Source organism: Orbicella faveolata, unplaced genomic scaffold, assembly GCF_042242905.1.
Source record: "Orbicella faveolata isolate gen_17 unplaced genomic scaffold, um_ofav_v1 contig_25, whole genome shotgun sequence".
Lineage (NCBI taxonomy): Eukaryota > Metazoa > Cnidaria > Anthozoa > Scleractinia > Merulinidae > Orbicella > Orbicella faveolata.
This window is the reverse complement of record NW_028301553.1, coordinates 27,985,098-28,004,360: the sequence shown is the minus strand read 5'-3', so window position 1 is coordinate 28,004,360 and position 19,263 is coordinate 27,985,098. Positions and strand designations below refer to the sequence as shown.

The window sequence follows — 19,263 nt, the reverse complement described above, 5'->3', positions numbered from 1 at the left end:
GGCCCAAGAGCATCTTTTATTTCTTTTGAAAGGTTTGGATTGATCTGATCTTTTCCCGTTCTCCTGTTTTTGGTAAACAGGTCATACGTTTTTTTGCCAGTTCCGAACATTTTGACTTGGGGCTTCCCCTTCGAGCTGTATGAAACCTAAAGCTCGCTTGAGCTCATGTCCGGGTAGATATCTTTTGTAGCAACCCACGCTTGTTCACTCAGGGTCTGAGCCCCGGTGAAAGAGGTTTCAGCATAAGAAGTTGCAAGCAGCCCACTTTTTTCGTGCTGCATTGTCTGCATCGGAATTTCTTCTTCTTTACCATGTGGCGTAGACGAATTTTCTGGGAAGAAAGGAGTCGTTTCGTTGGCATCTCCGCCTTCATTATCGTCATCGTCACCCAAACCGTATGGGTCATAAGCAGGGTTTTCATGGCTTGTTCCTTCACCTTCTGCCGACATAGCGATATGTTGCAAACCTATTATTTTTCAAATTAGAAATAATCGCTGGGATATAATACAATGTCAGTTGTTCCAGAGAACCTTCGCCCAACGCACAGTGAAAAGACTGTACACGCCATGAAGGCCGAGCACGCGGTCAAACGAATCACCTTTACCCCCTCTGAAGCCAACCCTGACAATACGCTGTACGTTTACATGCCCAAACTGAACGAGAACAAGGTTCTGGTGCCGGGCTCGCTAGCGCTTGTCTTTGACATCGACCTTTCTGGAGGGCACGCCAACAACTTCCTCGTCCAGAACGTCACATGGGCGCTCGTTGACAGGCTGGTCGTGAAGTTTGCGGGAACAACCCTGCAAGACACGGTTGGATACGACATCTACAAAACTTTCGAAGACCTTTTCCTTTCGCAGGAAGAGCGAGAACACAGGATTCTCGAAGGGATTCAGAGCGAGGATTTGTACAAGATCCGCTCAAAAGCGGGAGATAAGAAAACCTTGACCGCTGAAGACAAGCTGAATGAGGTGTGCAGAAGCAAGTACCGGATCAGGCTGGACCATCAGATCCTAACCGATCACGGCGTTTTCTACCCCCAGGCCCTTTACAACCCCTCATGTTCGAAGTAAAACTTGCCGAAGCAAAACACGTGGTCAAAGGCTCCAAGCAGCTGAAATACAAGCTGACCAACATCCAGCTTGAGTACAAAATGATCCGCAGCAAGACTCTGGCAGACGAGGCGCGGAGCGTTTACTCCAGCGGCAAAGAGTTCCTTTACGACCACGTGATGCATGACAAAGAGGTGGCCTTCAAAAAAGGCGTTGACCCGAGGATCACTGTCAAAGTCAACGCCCAAAGGTCACTGAAAGCCCTCCTCCTCCTGTTTGTAGCGCCGTATACTGCTGGCAACAGAGATTCAGAAAAATTCATCTTCCCCGATCTGACGAAAGTCAGCGTCACGGTCAACGGCTCGCCAAACATGCTTTACAACAACGGCATCGAAGGCAAGGACATGTGGGAAGAGGCCCGCAATTTGTTTGTGAAAGAAAAAAATAAAACAGAGCACATGGATGTGACAAAGTTTTACACTGGTGATAAGTTCGGGCTTGTGATTGATATGTGCTCCATGGTTAACCAAGAAATGCATGGCAGCGGCATGCGGATTGTGAACAGTACGGACGGTGTCCAGCTGGAAATTGAGCAGAAAACCGAAGGCTCAGGCGACGTGAAATGCCATATCTTCATCATCTCCAACTACCAGTTCAACCTTATGGACAGACAGCTGGAATCTGTACAGGATTGAATATGAACATGGACCCGAGCAAGATTCCCTTCAACGCTCTCATCGAGGGGCCGACTAATTCAGGCAAATCGAGGTTCGTGGTGGACCAGCTCTACGGCCCTTTCCGCTTCAAGTTCGACTACATCCTGCTCATCTGCCCGACATTCGCGCACAAGACCTACCACCGGCTTGGCGAAAATGATCCAAGAATGGATGTGATAGTCTGCGAGAAGCACGATGTGGAAAAGTGGTTGAAGCTCGTGAGATGGCTTTCCGAGGGCACCAACACACTCATAATCCTGGATGACTGCGCAGCCTCCAAAGATGTGAAAGGGCGCACGGGCGAGCTGGTGAATCTCGCCTTTTCTGCCCGACATATGGGCATCAGCGTTTGGGTGCTGACCCAGAAGTTGACCGGCATAACATCTTCCTTCCAGGAGAACGTGGTGGCGATCGTCCTCTTTTACACCCCCTCGGCCAGGACAATGAAAGCCATCTTCGATGATTATGCCCACGAGCTCTCTCAGGATGAGTACAAAGGTCTGGTTTCAAAGCTGAAAGAGCGAAAGTTCTCTTATCTTGTGTTCTCGCTTCACCACCCCTACGGGGTAAAGTTGTTTTCAATAAAAAAATGAAAGCTGTATATAGCCTTGCACAATGGCGGGAGAAGATGCCGCGTTAGCAGACGTTATGAACCTTCTTCAAATCAAGCCCGAGCCGTCGAGTGGTCCCGCAGGTGGCCTTGTTCCAACCGCCCCCGGAACTGACATTCCTGCTCTTCGCGATCAACTGGCCGTGCTGGTGTCCACAGGCAAAGCCAAAGAGGCCATCGGAGTACAGTTAACACACGAGCAGGTGAAGCGCCTGAGCGACAAAGAGGTTGAGAAATACACCAAACGCTACGAGACGTACGTGGGCTCAAAGACAACGGAAAGCCTGATCGACAGCTTTATTTTTCTTGCAACCAAAGTGGTCGAAATGACCGTCAAAATCAAAGACATCGACGCTTACCAAAAAGAGCTCAGAAACGACTACATCTTGAACAAAGAGCTCTCCAATCTGGCCGGCAACCTTGCTTTGAAGTGGGGACGGTTTCTTGCTGCGGCCAACATGGTGTTCATCACAACCAAACATGTTGATTTCAGTCCACAGTAGCCGGAGCAGAGCCACCCTTCTCGTGATGAACACGGCTATCCGCTTGAGGGCGTTGATGAAGTACCCGGCTCAGCAACTGCAGAATAACTGGTTAGCATTCATCAACAACTGCTGAGGGCTTGGTGAAAAATTGTTAACAATTAAACTTTTTTCATTTGCTTAGAATACGGTTCGTTTCAGAATGTCAACCGAACAATCCGAGAGCGCGCCTCAGGTTGAGACCCAGGCAGCGCCTGCTGTAGATATCCCACAGCAAGCGACAACTCCAACTCCAACCATACAGCGCGTGAAAAATCCTAAGCGTGTGGCTGCTGGCAAAGCGACATCTGAAAGAACGCGGCAGGCGCGGGAACAACAGAAGAAAAATGCGGAGGCTTATAGGGCTCTCGGGGAAAATAAGGCGAATGCTGCCACAGAGCCCCCTGAGCCAGCCCCGACTACAGAAGGCGAAAGCCCAAAGAGCGGTGGCCTCAGCGCCAACCAATGGATTGCTATTGGCGGCATAGGCGTTTCACTGCTCAGGATCTATTACAAACGTGAAGAGCTCAAGGCAATGGCCAATGCCGCATTTGACAAAAAAAATGCCAGAGCCCGCGCGTGTCGAGCCAGAACCTGCTCGCGCGACACAGCGAAAAGGATTAAGAAAAATGATTTAAACTTTTGCGTGTAATGTATATCACGATGTCGGACCAAACCATCGCGCATCTTCTCATCTCTTCAGTCGCAATTGGCGGAATTGCAGTATTTTGGCTCGAATTTACCGCAAAAGCTGCCAAAAAAGTGGCGCAACTTGCAAACGAAATGTTTGCTGATAAGGGCGCAGAAGAAAGAAAAAGGCAAACAAAAATACAAGAAGTAAGAAGACTAGAGCAAATACTAAGAAGAAGAGAAGACGAAAAAGAAGAAGCCGCAGAAAAGGCAGATTAATTTTGTTTTAAATGTGGCTAAATATCATTTAGGCAAGGTTAAACTCAAGCTAATGCAGCCAGCTAGCGTGCCCATCCAGCTAATATCATTTAGGTAAGTTAAATATGAGCTTATGCAGCCAGCAGGTTCTGCGTTTGGGAGTACGTGACCTGTGGGGCGGCCTTCAGGGGTTTTGCAGGGGTTTATGGTTCATTGCATAATATTGTTGTAGTGTATTCTGCTGATTGTTGCGGATCAGTTGCACTGCTTTGCTCGCGAATCATTGCGGATTCTTGCATCTTCGTTGCCTTTGTTCTCTTTCAAGAGCTGTTGTTTATCCTTGTTTATATGATAATGCCGGCCAGGTCAACCCATAACAGTCAAGCGGCGGCCTTTGATGCCATTGTTTCTGTTGCTGAGACGACTCGACCACGTTCCAATGAAGCAAATCTCCCTCGATCAACTTCACAGACGCCGGTCGTTCCTTCCACGTCTCAAGCTCAGCCTGCTGATCAGCCTTCTCCCGCTTTCTTGGCATCGGTTGTCAATGCGGTCAAGCAAGCCCTCGCGGCCGAGCAAGCTTCCAATCTGCCATTGACATCTCCCGTTTCTTCATCCACAAGTGTGCCGGAGGCAGCCATGCCTGGGGGTGTTCCTCCATCGTCTCTATCTTCTGGCCAGCTAGATGCTCAAGTCAGCCCTGGCAGCCTCTGGCGTTGGCTTTCCGCTAGTTTCGGCGGTCACTGCGAGCGCTACGGCGCAAGGTAGACCCAATTTTGTTGTGCTTTCATTTGTTTCTACATTTGCCTCGCCAATACCCGCACTCACAACTTCTTCGTCCAATTCCGCTATTGGGACCGCGTCGCTCGCTCTCGGCGGTGTTTCTTCGCCGGCCCAGTCGCCTATACTGCATCAGGGTTTCGTGGTTGGCCCTGAGTTTTCACCCATTCCAGCAAAGGTCGTAAGCCAGATTGTGGCTGGGAAGTTTGTAGAGCTGAACGAGCTGCTTTCGGTCAACATAGTCTCAACTGAGTCCGAGCCTCAGTTGCCGCTTGACGGTTGGTTGGTGCTAACTTCGACACCTAAAACACCTAAACGGCGCATTGAGGATATATCAAGTTGGCTGGAGGCTTTCTCAGTGTACAGCCTCATTTTGTCGTCTCACTTCCCTCAGCGGTGGAGGGATTTGCTGCAATACCAGCTTTTGATTCTCCGCACATATCGCCAGTTTGGCGGTTGGGTTTGGTTGGCGTATGATCGGGCCTTCTGCGAACACACTGCCGCAACGAACTTGACGGACTGGTCAGCCATAAATGTCCAGTTGTTTAATTTCCATGTGGCTGGGGCCTCTGTCCGTCCTGGCCGTGAATTGTCAGATGAATCCACGGAGCCACAAGGAGCTTCGTCTTCCCACATTCTTTGCAAATCGTGGAACCGAGGCTGTGTTGCTCCTTCTTCATCGTGCCGTTTTGCACACAAATGCTCCAGCTGCTTTGGTCCGCACCGCGTTGGAGCTTGCCCTGGCGAGCCACCAAGCCAGTCCCGAGCTTCTCCCAAACAGCAAGCTGACTCTTCTCCTTCTCGCTCGAGCAGCAAGTCCAGGCACTAAGCGATTGAAGTAGTAGACTTTAATACTTGTCATTAGGCCCTCCCATACTGTTTTGACTTCGTTGTTAGGGTGGAGGACTGTTTGTCATTTGCCGCGTTATGTTTGTTATTTCCCACCACACTATGTTGTTGTTCTTTCGTTTTAGGAGACATATTTACCACATGTATTTTTTGACCTTTTGTGCTTGAATTTTATCTAGTCGCTTCAGTTTTATTTTCGTGGCATTTGTTATTTACCAGGATGTGCATCAATTAAGGGGTTTGGGTTGGGGTTAGATATTATGGGGCCAGTTATTGACTCCTGTTCTATTTGTGTTCCTTCCCCAGTTCCTCTCCCCCCAGTTTCAGCAGTCACTCCTCTGCAGGCAGAGCAGTTTGCCTGGGAGTTGCGGCTCCATCCCCATCAACAGCAGGTTCATTTTGTATTGGATGGAATCCGTCACGGGTTTAAATTGGGCTTTTGCCCGGCCCAAAAGCTTAAGGTGGCTAAGAAAAACAAACCATCTGCACACCAGCATCAGTCTGTCATTGATGACTATTTAGCCAATGAGGTGTCGTTGGGTAGGGTGGCTGGCCCATTCAATTCCCCCCCTCCTTCCCCAACCTCCAAGTCAGCAGCTTTGATGTTATTCCAAAGAAGGGCCAACCAGGAAAGTGGCGCCTCATTGTGGACTTGTCTTCCCCAGGGGGGGTAGTGTTAATGATGGGATCAACCCAGATGAGTTTACCCTCCACTACATAACTGTGGATCAAATTATTTGCCTAGTGTCTCGACTGGGAAAGGGGGCCCTCATGGCTAAGTTCAATGTCGAGGCTGCTTACCGCAATGTTCCTGTTCATCCATCTGACCGTTATCTGCTGGGGATGAAGTGGCGTAATCAATATTATGTTGATCTGGCTCTCCCCTTTGGCCTTCGATCAGCTCCTTTCATCTTCAATGCGATAGCAGACATGGTTGAGTGGATCCTCGTGCATTCTTACCAGATTCCAGACCTGCTGCACTACCTCGACAACTTCATCACTGCTGGCCCTCCCGAGTCATCTCAGTGTGCGCACAACTTGAGTATTGCAGTGTCAGTATGCAGACGTTTGGGCTTGCCACTTCACCCCGGCAAGTGTGTGGGCCCTTCAACTGTGCTTGTGGTCCTAGGTATTGAGTTGGATTCCGTTAATCAAATCGCTCGTCTCCCTGCCGAGAAATTGTCTGCTTTGTGAGATCTCATTACTTCTTGGCTTTCTTGAAAATGGTGCAATAGGCAGGAGTTAGAATCTCTCATTGGCCATCTGCATCATGCGGCGAAAGTGGTCTGGCCTGGGAGAACTTTCATACGTCGCATGATCGACCTGTTATGCTGCTTTCGCAAAAGAGATCACCCAGTTTGCCTTAACAGGGAATTTCACTTGCACCTCCTGTGGTGGCACCAATTCTTGTCAGATTGGCATGGTGTTCCCTTTGGCTGTTCCCAGGTTTATTGCCAGAGGCAGACGTCGAGGTGGCTTCTGATGCAGCTGGATCAATTGGTTATGCAGCATACCTCAAGGGCCTTTGGTTTGCTGGTTCCTGGGCTCCTTCTCAACTACAGCAGTCCATCGCTTATAAGGAGCTCTTTCCAGTTGTCATCGCTGCTCATGTTTGGGGACACACGTGGTGCAAGAAGCACGTCCTTTTCTGTTCAGACAACGATGCTGTCGTCCATGTTTTGAGTTCCAGGACTTCTAAAGTGCCTTGTTTGATGCGATTACTGCGCAGCCTGCTTCTTGCAGCCGCTCATCAGTTTTTCCTTTTCTGCCCAACATGTACCTGGGGTTAACAATCAGATAGCTGATGCTTTGTCTCGCTTTCATTGGCAGGACTTCAGGCAGTTGGTCCCGGATGCACAGCTTCACCCTACTTGGATCCCGCCGGAGCTTCTGGTGGACTTGACTTCTCTGCCCTAGAGCAACAGTGCTTTTCCTTTCTATCTCAAGGTCTCGTCCCCTCGACACGCCGTTCTTACGCTTCAGCACAATCGAAGTTCATTTCCTTTTGCCGTCAGCTTGGCAAGTTACATCCTTCAGGGTCCCCATGCCCAGCAGACGAATGGACACTTTGCCTCTTTGTCATGTTTCTTGCGAGAACCATTCAGCACTCCTCTATCAAGGTGTATTTGTCTGGGGTTAGAGCCCTTCATATTGAACAAGGGTTCCCTGACCCACTTATGAATTGCCTTCGTCTTCAACAGGTTGTACGTGGAATCAATCACTGTCAAGGTTCTCCTTCTTCGCGACTTCCCATTACTGATGACCTGATGTTGGTTATTTGGCAGTCTCTGGACCTTTGCCTCCCGGACCATTGCATGTTCTGGGCAGCTTGTTCATTGGGATGTTTTGGCTTCCTACGCACTTCCGAGTTCACTGTTCCCAACCTGTCTAGCCTCTCTTCATCTCTGCACTTGGGTGTTCAGGATGTTGCGGTGGATTCACCTTCGGCCCCATCATGCATGCGCATTAAGATTAAAGATTCCAAGACTGATCCATTTCGGAAGGGCTGTCTCATTCACATCAGTGTTGGTAGGCATCCATTGTGTGCAGTGCATGCTCTTGTGACTTACCTTGCACTCAGGGGAGATGCTCCAGGCCCCCTGTTTTTGTTCCAGAGTGGTCAACCCCTCTCACGTTCTGTGTTGACGGATTGGCTTCGGCAGATCATGGTCTCCGCCAGGATTCCTGGTAACTTCTCGAGCCATAGCTTTCGTATAGGGGCTGCCGTCGCTGCTCGCAATGGAGTACCGGATCATTTGATTCAGTCCATGGGCTGCTGGTCAAGCAATGCCTATCAGCTCTACATTAGGACCCCGTCAGATGCCTTAGCTGCCCTCTCTAAAAAATTGGCTTGAGGAAAGCATTTGTGCTACCTGGAACACCTTTGGGAGCTTATCTCTGGTTGCTGTAGCATGATGTTCCTGGGTATGTGTTTATTTTGCATTTGCCCTTTATACCAGCTGATTGGTGCTTGGGGGTAGGTTTGGGGGGATCGGAGGTACCATGTCACCCTGTCCCTGGGTCCCTCCTTTGTCCAAGCACCAGGAGAAGGGTTTCATCTGGGTGGTTCCTGCTTTCCAGGGTTGCCATGGATACCTCCTAGTGGCTTATGGCTTTGGCACCCCGCTAACCTTTGAGGCACCAGTTCCCAAGCTCATCTATTTGTGATGAGTTTAAATGTGGCTAAATATCATTTAGGCAAGGTTAAACTCAAGCTAATGCAGCCAGCTAGTGTGTCCATCCAGCTAATATCATTTAGGTAAGTTAAATATGAGCTTATGCAGCCAGCGGTTTCTGTGTTTGGGAGTACGTGACCTGTGGGGCAGCCTTCAGGGGTTTTGCAGGGGTTTATGGTTCATTGCATAATATTGTTGTAGTGTATTCTGCTGATTGTTGCGGATCAGTTGCACTGCTTTGCTTGCGAATCATTGCGGATTCTTGCACCCTCTCCTCCCTCCCGTTTTGTCCTTGGTCAGGGTAAGTATTCTCCAGGTAAGTAAATTCCACTGAATTTCTTTCAGTGTGACGGTGCTGGTTAGCGGACGCTCATTGGGTGGTTCCTGCTTTCCAGGGTTGCCATGGATACCTCCTAGCGATGAGTTTAAACTTTTGTTATTTTCCTTATAGCAACCGCCATCATGTCAGACAACAAGCTTGTCAAGATCGTCATTGACGCCGCAACTCTCACGTTATTAGCCACGGGCATCGGCTGGGCCGCAAAAAAGGTTGTGAAAGAGAATTTCACTTCCAATCCCAGCAGCAGCGTGATGAATTACGCGAAGTTCACCGCCATCATGGCGGGCAGCATTGCGCTAAAAAGTACCTCAGGCCAAAAAATCCTCCCTGACAGTGTCTGAAATTATGATTTGAAAAAATATCCTATATACAAATAATATGCAGAGCATCATTGATACGTACAAAGCGCCTGCGGTTTTTTGTTTGAAGGTCAACAATATGTTGATGTCCAGCCGTAGTAGCTACAAAGACGTGTTTGAAGAAAGATCGCGCTTTTATAAAGCTTTCGAGGAGCACAGAGACGTTTGCATCGGATACCTTCACAACTCCATCAAGCTTATTGGTGATAATGGGCCTGAGGATTTTTACATCGTAATGACGAATATGTCGTTAGCTGCCTCTATCTACAAAGCTGCGATCCAAGAAAAAGTGCGCTTTGATAAAGCTTTTGAGGCGTACCAAGCTGATTACATCAAATACTTAGGCAACCAGCAAACAGTACCCAAGGACAGTTAAATTATTTGAAAAAAGGATTCTGATATATAGCACCATGACGAGCATCGCGATCATGATTGGCGGGGCTGTGTTGAACGCCACGGCTTTTATTGCCAGCAATTATCTGGCGAGGGCGACAAAGCTGCGCTTGAAGAAAAAAAGCGCCACGACAAAGCTCTGGAAGATTATCAAGTGGCTTACGCCAAATACACGCGTGACCGAACACAACTTCTCGACTGGATCGTGACCAAGGTGCAAACAAAGGAGCAGGCCAAGCAGAACTTCACCAACACCGACTACGCCTTCAAACTCTACAACCAGGCACATCCTGACAAACAGATGGTACCCCCCAAGGAGCCCAAGTTCTCGGATTTCTACCAACCAAGTGAGCAGCAGAAAAAGGGTGAACTCCCGTTCGTGGGCACCGGGGCACTCACTCTGGGCTACGCGGCCTTCCGGTTCCTTTAAACTTTTTTACGCCTTAATTATATGGACGCCAAACTCGCAAAGATTTACTACGGCCCCGGGGGCTATTGAAAAGGAATCGCCATGATCAAAAAATTAGCCGAAGCCACCAAGGTACCTGAAGAAACCGAAAAAAAAGTGGCTGATCAGGCAAACGCTCTGGCAGATATACCTCCCCGCACCGAAGCGAATTCCTTGACCGAAATTCGACGTTCCCAAACCCAACAAGGTCCACCAGGCGGACCTTCTTTTTCTGCTGCACGACAAGCTCCCTCGCGGCCGCAAAGTTTTCAAATACGCGCTGACCATTGTCGACGTGGCCAGCCACTACAAAGAGGCCGAACCCCTGACTTCGAAAAATTCTGATGAGGTCGCCCAGGCTTTTCAGAAGATTTACAAGCGCGGGCCTCTCAAATGGCCTGAAATGCTGCAGGTTGACCCCAGGCGCGAATTCATGGGTGCTGTCATAAGAGATGGACAAGCACAAAAACATATATTTGCCGTGGGCGGGTTGACATTCACTGCGACCAGGCCATTGTCAAACGTTTCAACCGCACCCTGGCAGAGCGGTTGTTTGGCCACCAGTACGCCGTGGAAATGCAACTCCCTGAGGGCAAGCGGTCCACTGCCTGGGTCAAAAGACTTCCTGAAGTTGTTTCGGCTTTGAACAACTAGGTCACAAGCCTTATCGGCAAGAAACCCGCCGTTGCCATCAAAGAAAAATCTGTTTATGCAAGGCCATCGACACCTTACTCGAGGCCTGTTGGAAAAAGCGAAAAAATACTCTCCTCTCTTGTCCAAGTTCGTTATCTCTACCAGCCTGGCGAGCTTGAAGGGGGCGTAAAAAGAGCCACGGATCCAATCTGGTCTTTGAAAGTTTACAGCCTTGAAAGATGTTTTTCCAAACCGGATCAACCTGTTCTCTACTATCTGCGTGACGGGCCCAACCGCAGCTTCGTACCTGAAGAGTTGCTGGTTGTCCCTCCAAACACTATTCTTCCTCCGTCTGACGTGAACTAAATGTTAAATTTGATTGGTTAGGTGTATCCCATCGGGCAGCACCACCCTTTTGTCGTAATACGCACTCAGCCCCAGCTTCTGCTGCTCATAAGTGACCTTCTGCTCATCCTGCATCGTGAAACCTCTGTTGGTTGCCATATCTTTGCTGCCTTCCAGCGCTTCCTCGAACCGCTGCCATGTCAGCTCGTTCTGCGTTTTCGACATCCCCTTCGTGCTAAACTTCTTTTTTTCGCCCCCCTCTCCTTCGTTGGCGAAATAGCACTTCAAGCAGAGCGCGATCATCCGGCTGCCCTCGAACTCAAGTTTGAAGAGGCCTGGGGTCCGGCCGCTCCACTTGTCCCAAGGCAGCTACTGATTTTTTTCCGCCTCGAATTCTTGCTTCAGCTCTGGCCGGACAATGTCTTCGAGCCGCTCGCCGGAGATTGCCATGTAGTTGCTGTCCGTGTCCATCTGGATGAGCTCGAAATCTCTTCTGTCGACATACTTGTTGAGAAAGTCGTAGTAGAATTCCAGCATCCGCAGCTTCACCAGCTGATAGACAGCAATTCCAATCTGGAACGGCCGTCTGATTGTGATCCGAGGCTTGCGGCTTTCCAGCTCGTAGGCCTCCCCAATCTCGTCGAGGTCTTCGAAATACGCGCTCCACAGCACTCTGTCAACAACCTTCTTGTCTTTCGTGTATATCACATTTGTTTGCCGTTCCAGCGCTTCAAGCGTTTTCCCGTAGGCACTTTTTCCGAGAACTTTGAACACTTCAACTAGCAGCGCCACGCTGCTGTCTACATCTCCTGTCCGGCGTGCCTCCATCACCTGATCCACGAACCAGGTAAAGATCTTACCCGGTTCGTAGTTGATTGTTCTGGAAACCCTCGTGACAACCGCCCCATGGTTCACGTACCACAGCAACAGAGGTGTGTAAAGCAGGATCCTTTGTGCAGACAGAGCCCCCACAAGCTTTCTCCCGTCTCCGCACTGTCTGCCCGTTCTCGCCAAGTAGTCTTCCATATGTTTCGGCACAGCTTCGGCGGGAACCCGTTTGTTGTAAAAGAAAGGGCACATCTCCTTGAACATTGGCCGCAAGAGCTCTGGGATCCCGCTTTCAACCAGTGAATCAGAACTTCGGCTGCTTCCGCTTGGCGGTCATCATCGTAGTGCATGACCTTCTCCTTCCCGCAAGGCATTTCTCTGAGCATGGTCGAGAGATAGAGAGCGCTGGCGTCGAAACCGAGAATCTTTTTGCAAAGACGCGGCTCTTCGAACTGATGCGACCTTATCCGTGTCACACCGGCCTCGTGCCGTCTTATGAAAACCAGGCTCGGTCCGCCAACAACCGCCCCTTTGAGCATTTCGCAAGCCTCTTTGCTTGGGCTGTAAAGGTCTGCGCCGCGCTCGATTGCCCCTCGGAGCAAATAATGCAAACTCACCCCTGGCAGGCTCACCATGTCTTTCAGAATGTCGATTCCTCTCTCGGTGTAGAAGCTTTTCATCTTTTCCAGTGCCTCGAGGCCAGGAGCGACATCAAGATTGTTGTAATAGCGCAGCCAGTCTGCAAAGATCCGCATCCCCTTTTCTTTGAACAGCCGCTGGCACCCCTCCCACTCCTTCCGCGTGAGAACGTATCCATCCTTCAGCTTCGAATACCAGTCCTCGTATTTTGGGAGCCCGGGGTAATCAAGCTTTTCGGGGGTGTCAAACCATTCGTAGGGGAACCAGGATTTCGCTGCCTCGCATCCGTAGGCTTTCACCCATTTGTCGTAGCTCGTGCCCGGGCCAAGGTAGTTGATATCGAGGAAACGGGCCCCCCAGGTGAGCAGGAACATGGTTTTGTTCCCCTTCTTGGCCACTTTGACTTTTTTTGATACTTCGGCGAGAGTGCTGGCGAAGTGGTTTTGGATCAGATTCAGGTCGTATGAGCCTGAGTTGAAGCCCACGACAGGGACCTGGTTGCACCATTCATTAATTTTTTGATGCTGATCTTTTGTCAGCAGGTGCATGTCTTCTGGCACAAACTCCGCTCTCACCTGGTCCTGGATGTTTTTCTCGTGCCTCTCCAGCTCTTTCAGGAACTTGCGGACCAGCTTCGTGGGGTTTCTTTTGCAGATGTGGCTGGGCTCTCTTTCAAGAGTGTCCCCAATGCTCACGGAGATCGGCACATGCGCGTTTTCTATCGTTAACGCTCCTGTTGGCTCTTTCCGATAGTTTTTGTCGCCATACGCCTCGAAATGATACAAAATACCGTGTGAGTAAGTTTTTGTTTGCTTCTTCGGGAGTTCCCCATTAAGATACCCAACTTCGCAAGACCAAGCCTCGATTACTTTGTAGCCGCTCTTTTGGAGAAATGCGGTACGGTTCACGGTGGCTTGGTACAGTTGTTCGGCTGTTTTACTGTTTGTTATAACCTCCCGTTGGCGCGGATAACATTTTGGGCATCCGTGGAAGTTACAACCGTGCTATTGGAATACCGTCCTCGTTTCGTGGTTGTACCCATCGACAGGAGACTTCATTTTCCCGCCTTCTCACGGAAGCCATCTCTCGCCCCCGTTCCCGCACATTGCGTGGTGTATGTGGATCCCCCATTGCTTCGCTTCTCGCTCCAGCCACAGCAGTGCTTGTTTCGAACATGAGGTGTTTGGGTACATCACTTTCTCAAATGCTGTCTGCGGGGCTTCCACTTTTGTCCCCAGGCAAAAGATTACCGTTTTTCCCACGCTGCAGGTTTGATGGTGGCATTGCAGATTGCAGGTTTTTGTGAATCTCTGCCCGCAATGCGTGAATGCATAGGTTTTTGCCAGCTTTGCGATGTCTTTTATCAAGAAAGCATGGCCTTCATAGACTCCTATCGTCAAAATCTTTTTAAGTTTGGGGTTCGGGTTTATTCTGAGTTGCCAAACCACTTCTCCATTTTCCAGACGCTCAGGCTCGTACACACGGATTCCAAGCCAAGATGAGACGGGCGAGCCCTCATTCAGATGGGCTTCCACCTTGTCCAGCTCATCCAGAGATGTTTTTCCGAAGTTTTCTGGAATGGTATTTAGTTTGTAGAAACTCTGGGCGAGACTTCGGGCTTCTTTTTTGCAACGGTCTGTGCGCGCCCCTCAGTGCACAGAGATGCACCGTCATAGGCACATGTTGTCTTTGTACGTGTCCAATGCCACCATTGCCTGACCATGGGCAAGGTTGTGCAGCCAGTCAGGGAAAGTCCGTTCCCACCAAGGGCTGCCTGTCAAGCACAACCTTCAGGTCAACGTTGAAAAAGTTTTCAAAAATCCACTTCATGTTGGACCTTTCAACTCTTTCAAGGTCGAAACACAGTTCTTCCTGGCGGCTAAGCCATTCTCCTGCGTCTTCCAGTGTGTTGAACCACTGTGAGCCGTTGGGGTTCGAGTAGTACACGATCACAGTTCCATTTTCAATGTTGCACAACTGGTACGCGAAAATGTGCCTCAGATAGAACGACGTGCTTACTCTTTCACAAAGCCTCGACATAAAGTCTGGTGTTAGGTTTCTCCCCAGACCTTTGATGAAGTGCCATCGAATGAAACGCCGGCCTGTACTCTCTTCCCCTTCTTTCTCTGCATCATCGAACAGATCCAGAATCTCCTTCTGGTAGTCTGTCGCTGTTCGGGTTTTCCACGCAGGGAAGGGGTTGTACTCCCTCAGAACTGCTTGTGCTTTTCTCGACTTTCTTTGGCGTGGAGGGGGTCTTGGTTGGTAAGGCTTTGGGAGTAACGGCTTTTGCAAACTCTTCTGCGTTTCCTGAGAAATTGGTTCTTCCAGCACGTTCTGGACAACCTTTCTTGCCGCCGGAGCATTTTCTGCAAGAAGTTGGTCCAAATACTGCAACGTTGCTGGATCAATTTTTGCGAGTTCTTCTTCCAGTCTTTCTTCGTACCTTCGGTTCTTGGAAGCCATAGTTCCTTGTGTTATAACCCAAGGTTTCATTTCTCTAACTGATGTGTTTCTTTCAGCTCGAGCAGAACACGTTCAAAAATTTCCTTTGCTTTTTTGCGCTTGCAAATAAGCCGCTGTTTAAGCGCATTCCCACCGCAGGGGCAGCAGAGACGGTAGTCGCACAGAAGGCCGACTCCGCAACCTCTACACGGCTCTGGCATTTTCATTCCTTTCTTCAGCTGGTAGTTGTGCTGCCCGCAACACACCCTGTAACAACGCTTCCCGCAGCTTTCTTTCCGGCCCCGCATCAGCCATGCGCACTTGTTTGGCGCTCGAGACATCGCGGCTCAGGCGGTATAACAGCGGGCTCGCTTGTTTCTAATATGTGGCCCTTTGTTGTGAGTAGTATAGGGGGAGTCAAACAAATACCATTTCACAGAGGGAGCTGAATTTCACCTTATCGCAGCCCCCAGGTTCAACCGGCCCGAGCATGTGAGGGCCGGACTTAATGGTGGGGGCTGCGATAAGGTGAAATTCAGCTCCCTCTGCGAAACGGTATTTGTTTGACTCCCCCCTATACTACTCATATGTATACCGAGAAAATACAAGTGACTCATGGGATATTCCATGATATACCATTCAAAAACACTGTATAACTGGGTTATATTACATACCTCGTTCAGGATCTGAATCCGAATGTTTCCGTTTCAGAGTACTTGCAGTGGCACCAGAGACTTCTCCCGTCACTCTCCCTGCTGGTACTGCACCAGCGGGCTGCTGAATGGTAAAAGGTTCTATAAAGATATGCAAAATGACTTCAATGAAATGAATAATCAAAGTGACCTACAGTAACGGTCAAATGTAAGTTGACAGTCACTCGAAACTCGAACGACTCGACTCAATCCATGATCCTTGAAACTCGAAATCTTTGAGTATCAAGTCTCGAGTCGAGTCGTTCGAGTTTCAAGTTGAGTCGTTCGAGTTTCAAGTTGAGTCGTTCAAGTTTCAGGTTGAGTCGTTCAAGTTTCATCAATCGTCAAAGGAACCTAATGGTCGAAATGGGTTTCAGTGGATATTACACACTTACTGGTTCCAATTGTTTTACCGAGAATCTTGATGTTCCCTGAGATGAAGTCAAGGGAAACATGGAACCCCATTAATCCAGTCACCAACAGACCACAGAAATGTGGCCATATGAAAGGAGTTCTTTAAATAAGAAAATGACTGGCACAGAGTTCTTATGTTCAGGCCACTTTAAAGTGGACACAATAAAGAGGTGGCTGTTATGCAGGGTTCTATTGTAAAATTGCAAAAAATCTAATAAAGTATGCTAATTTAATCCAAACACCATCTGGTCATGATTTCCTTGTTCAAACTTAAAGAATTATTAATGACATTGAGAAGGATTTATACCAAAATCATTACTTCAACAACTATTCTTATTGTATCTAAGATTCTTTACTAAGATTCTTCTGATTCTTTTTCAAATAAATTTTGGAGCTGTCCTGACAGATCTGAACAACTTTTTAAATCCAAGGTGGTAGAAATTTTCAAATGTGACTTTTACGTGTGATGTGACTTAATGAAAAACATTTGATTATCACTTAAGTAGACAACTATAAATGCTTAACATGCGATTTAAATTAGGTAACTATTAAGGAACCAGGAAGGAGCGGGAGAGTGGGGGGCAGGGCGGGGAAGGGGGACCTAAAGAGCCCCTTGGCTAAATTACTCATCTTTCAAAAGGGAGAAAGGCTAAGTTAAAATGGGGTAATTATTACTGACAACAAATGAATGCATGACTGCATTTTTGAAACTTACATTTAGGTTACTATTTATAGCACTGCCCATTTAAAGTAGCCATTTCCTCTTTAAAGAAATTACTTTGTACTGGCACCAGTGTAATCTTTGGTGAAACACATCAGTATGACACAGACAGGGAAACCTTTGAACGGCTTTGAAATCTTTGGACATTTTGAGAAATATTTGAGTTATCTTCAAAAATCCTGGCACTCACAAGTTAACAATCTCATGCCTGTGAGACTAGGTATATTACACTGCAAGTCAGTGACTTCATGACTTGAACTACTTAATTTTCATGCAACTGATAAATTCCTTTAAATTAAGTTGTCACTAAAAATAGTTAGCTTAAGAGAAACTTGACAAGTGACATAGAAAAAATTGTTTATCAGTGCCTTGCATTACCCTGTCAATTAACACCTAGATGAAGAGAGGTGCTGCAAGACTAAAGTTTGTTGCCTGAAAACACAACAATAACCCCATCCAGCCTGCTTGATTTGGAGTACGTCATCAGACTCTAATAGTAACAGTAATTAATAGAAAATACTTACCATTAATGTAACAAAACCGCTCTGCCAAGTCTTGGCGCTGTACAAGTTTGTGTTTCAATGCATCGCACAAAGTCTTGTAGGTTGCTACATAACCTTCTTTTTGTTTCCAGTGCTTTAACATGTGGTATACCTTTTCAGACAGTTGGTTGTGAGCTTGATTTATTTGTTCAAGCTGTGGATCACTGACCCCAAGGCAACGCCCAAGCTTTATCCAGTTTATAATTTCGTTGCCCAGTTCTTCTAATTCATCATCTGTGGGTGTGCCATCTCTTACTACAAAGAAGAATAATTGTTTGAATAATTGTTCAAATTGTTCGAGCTGTTATTGTTACTCACAATACTACTAAGATAAGTGCTTTGACCTATTTTTTCAGCACAGCCACCCCAGCATGTTTGCAGTTATAACTAGGAGTAATAAAACCAGTGTACATAAGTATATTTTGCTGAAGAACATGAACTTAAAGTTTTGAAAATTTAAGGTGACTCTGAACCCTATGTACAGAATTTTTTTTAAACTTTGTCAAAAGTTGCATCTTATCTAGGCTGGTAATTGAGCTTACATCTTATCATGCTTATTAAAATTTGATAATATCAAAAAATTTTACCATGCCGTTTTTGAGTTATAAGCCCATAAAGCTGTAATTAAGGGTGTTTTTACCAGGTCATACTGTTGCTATGGTAACCTATATATCGTGCCAGGAAAATGATAACAACTTGTTCCCTAATGATTGGGCAGTTTTTGATTCCATGATTGTACCATTAAGTGATAAAGAGTGATTATACAGACCCATCAAAATCCAAGTGATGGAAACTGCTTTGAGACACCCTTAAATAAAAGAGAAGGCCAGTTCGATTTTTTTGTGTTGTGAACATATGGAAATCTTACTTGAAATACCTCTTCCCTCCCGACTCCTTGTGCATATTACTACTTGTTACTCTCCTTGATGGCCACTCAGATCCCCAATAAAATCCAAAACAAATGAAAAAACAAATTAAAGATACTACAAATTCATACTTACATGTTCCAGGTACAGCTTCCGGTGAGGACTGGAGAGGAGAAATTTCATCCATGTCTACAGCTCCGTGGGGCATGCAATTGGTCAGAAGTGCCAAATAAATGAAGTCGTTGAATGAATTACTGAAAGTTATTTCTGCATCATCTTTAAAGAAATACTGCCCTTCTTCTCGTGTCAACTTCAAAGAGTTCACTTCAACTTAGTCTGTTCCACTGTCACCATTTAAAAAATATATAGACCATTAAGAATAAGAAAAACAAGTTATAAGTAAAACTCATTTGCCTGTAACATTTAAGCCTGGAGCTTTATAAAAAACATGATATGGGTTTAAGACAAACCCAAAGATTCAAAGTACAGTTGTCTTGCAATTACAGTCATGCTAACAATCTATTGCACAAGTGAATACCGAATCCTGTAAGTCTGCAGTGACCATCACTGATCACCAGTAATACACCACAAATGTCATGCAACATAAATTACACTTTTCACCATAAAGAATGAAAAGAACATAAGAACCTGTTATTTTCCAGTAAATTAAGCATGTTTATTATAAAGATGGGTTTAACACAAGCCCAAAGATTCAACAGTTGTTCTGCAAACAGTCATGATAAGAATGTAATGCATTAGGGACTGTTCATTTTTTATGAGGGAGGAAGAGCTTGTGGGATTTGGGAAGCACCATTTAAAAATTGCATGACCCCCTCAGCTTACTATTTTTTTTGCATGTGTTGCAGTTAATTTTTGGGCTCAGTTAATCTTATTATTTTACTAGTTACATGTAGTTTTTTTCTAACTTGGTGATTTTATTTCTAAACTGGTTTGTTTTTCTAACTACTGTAGCAAGCCAAGAATGGAATGGAGCAGGAAAAAAATG

The 19,263-nt window shown here is 47.2% G+C and overlaps 3 protein-coding genes and 1 pseudogene across 3 annotated transcripts in view; 3 read left to right on the top strand and 1 right to left on the bottom strand.

The window, feature by feature from the left end:
• Positions 1-19,263, bottom strand: part of LOC149109751 (uncharacterized) — a gene marked incomplete at its 5' end in the record, with an annotated part of 77,441 nt that overhangs the window by 20,717 nt on the left and 37,461 nt on the right. The window lies entirely within an intron of this gene.
• Positions 1,061-1,860, top strand: LOC149109757 (uncharacterized). The gene has a single exon (XM_089294046.1). It carries the CDS (start codon positions 1,061-1,063, stop codon positions 1,745-1,747), a length of 687 nt encoding a protein of 228 aa, XP_089150172.1. The 3' UTR covers positions 1,748-1,860.
• LOC149109756 (uncharacterized) lies at positions 3,947-5,433 on the top strand (annotated as a pseudogene).
• LOC149109755 (uncharacterized) lies at positions 7,225-8,281 on the top strand (the record flags this gene model as incomplete). The annotated part of the gene is made up of 1 exon (XM_089293741.1): positions 7,225-8,281. A coding segment is annotated over one exon (1,047 nt), but the record flags the coding sequence as incomplete, so codon positions are not given.

Bases quoted from the DNA above. Each gene is read 5' to 3' on its own strand.
- LOC149109757 (XM_089294046.1), top strand. From the start codon at position 1,061: ATGTTCGAAGTAAAACTTGCCGAAGCAAAACACGTGGTCAAAGGCTCC.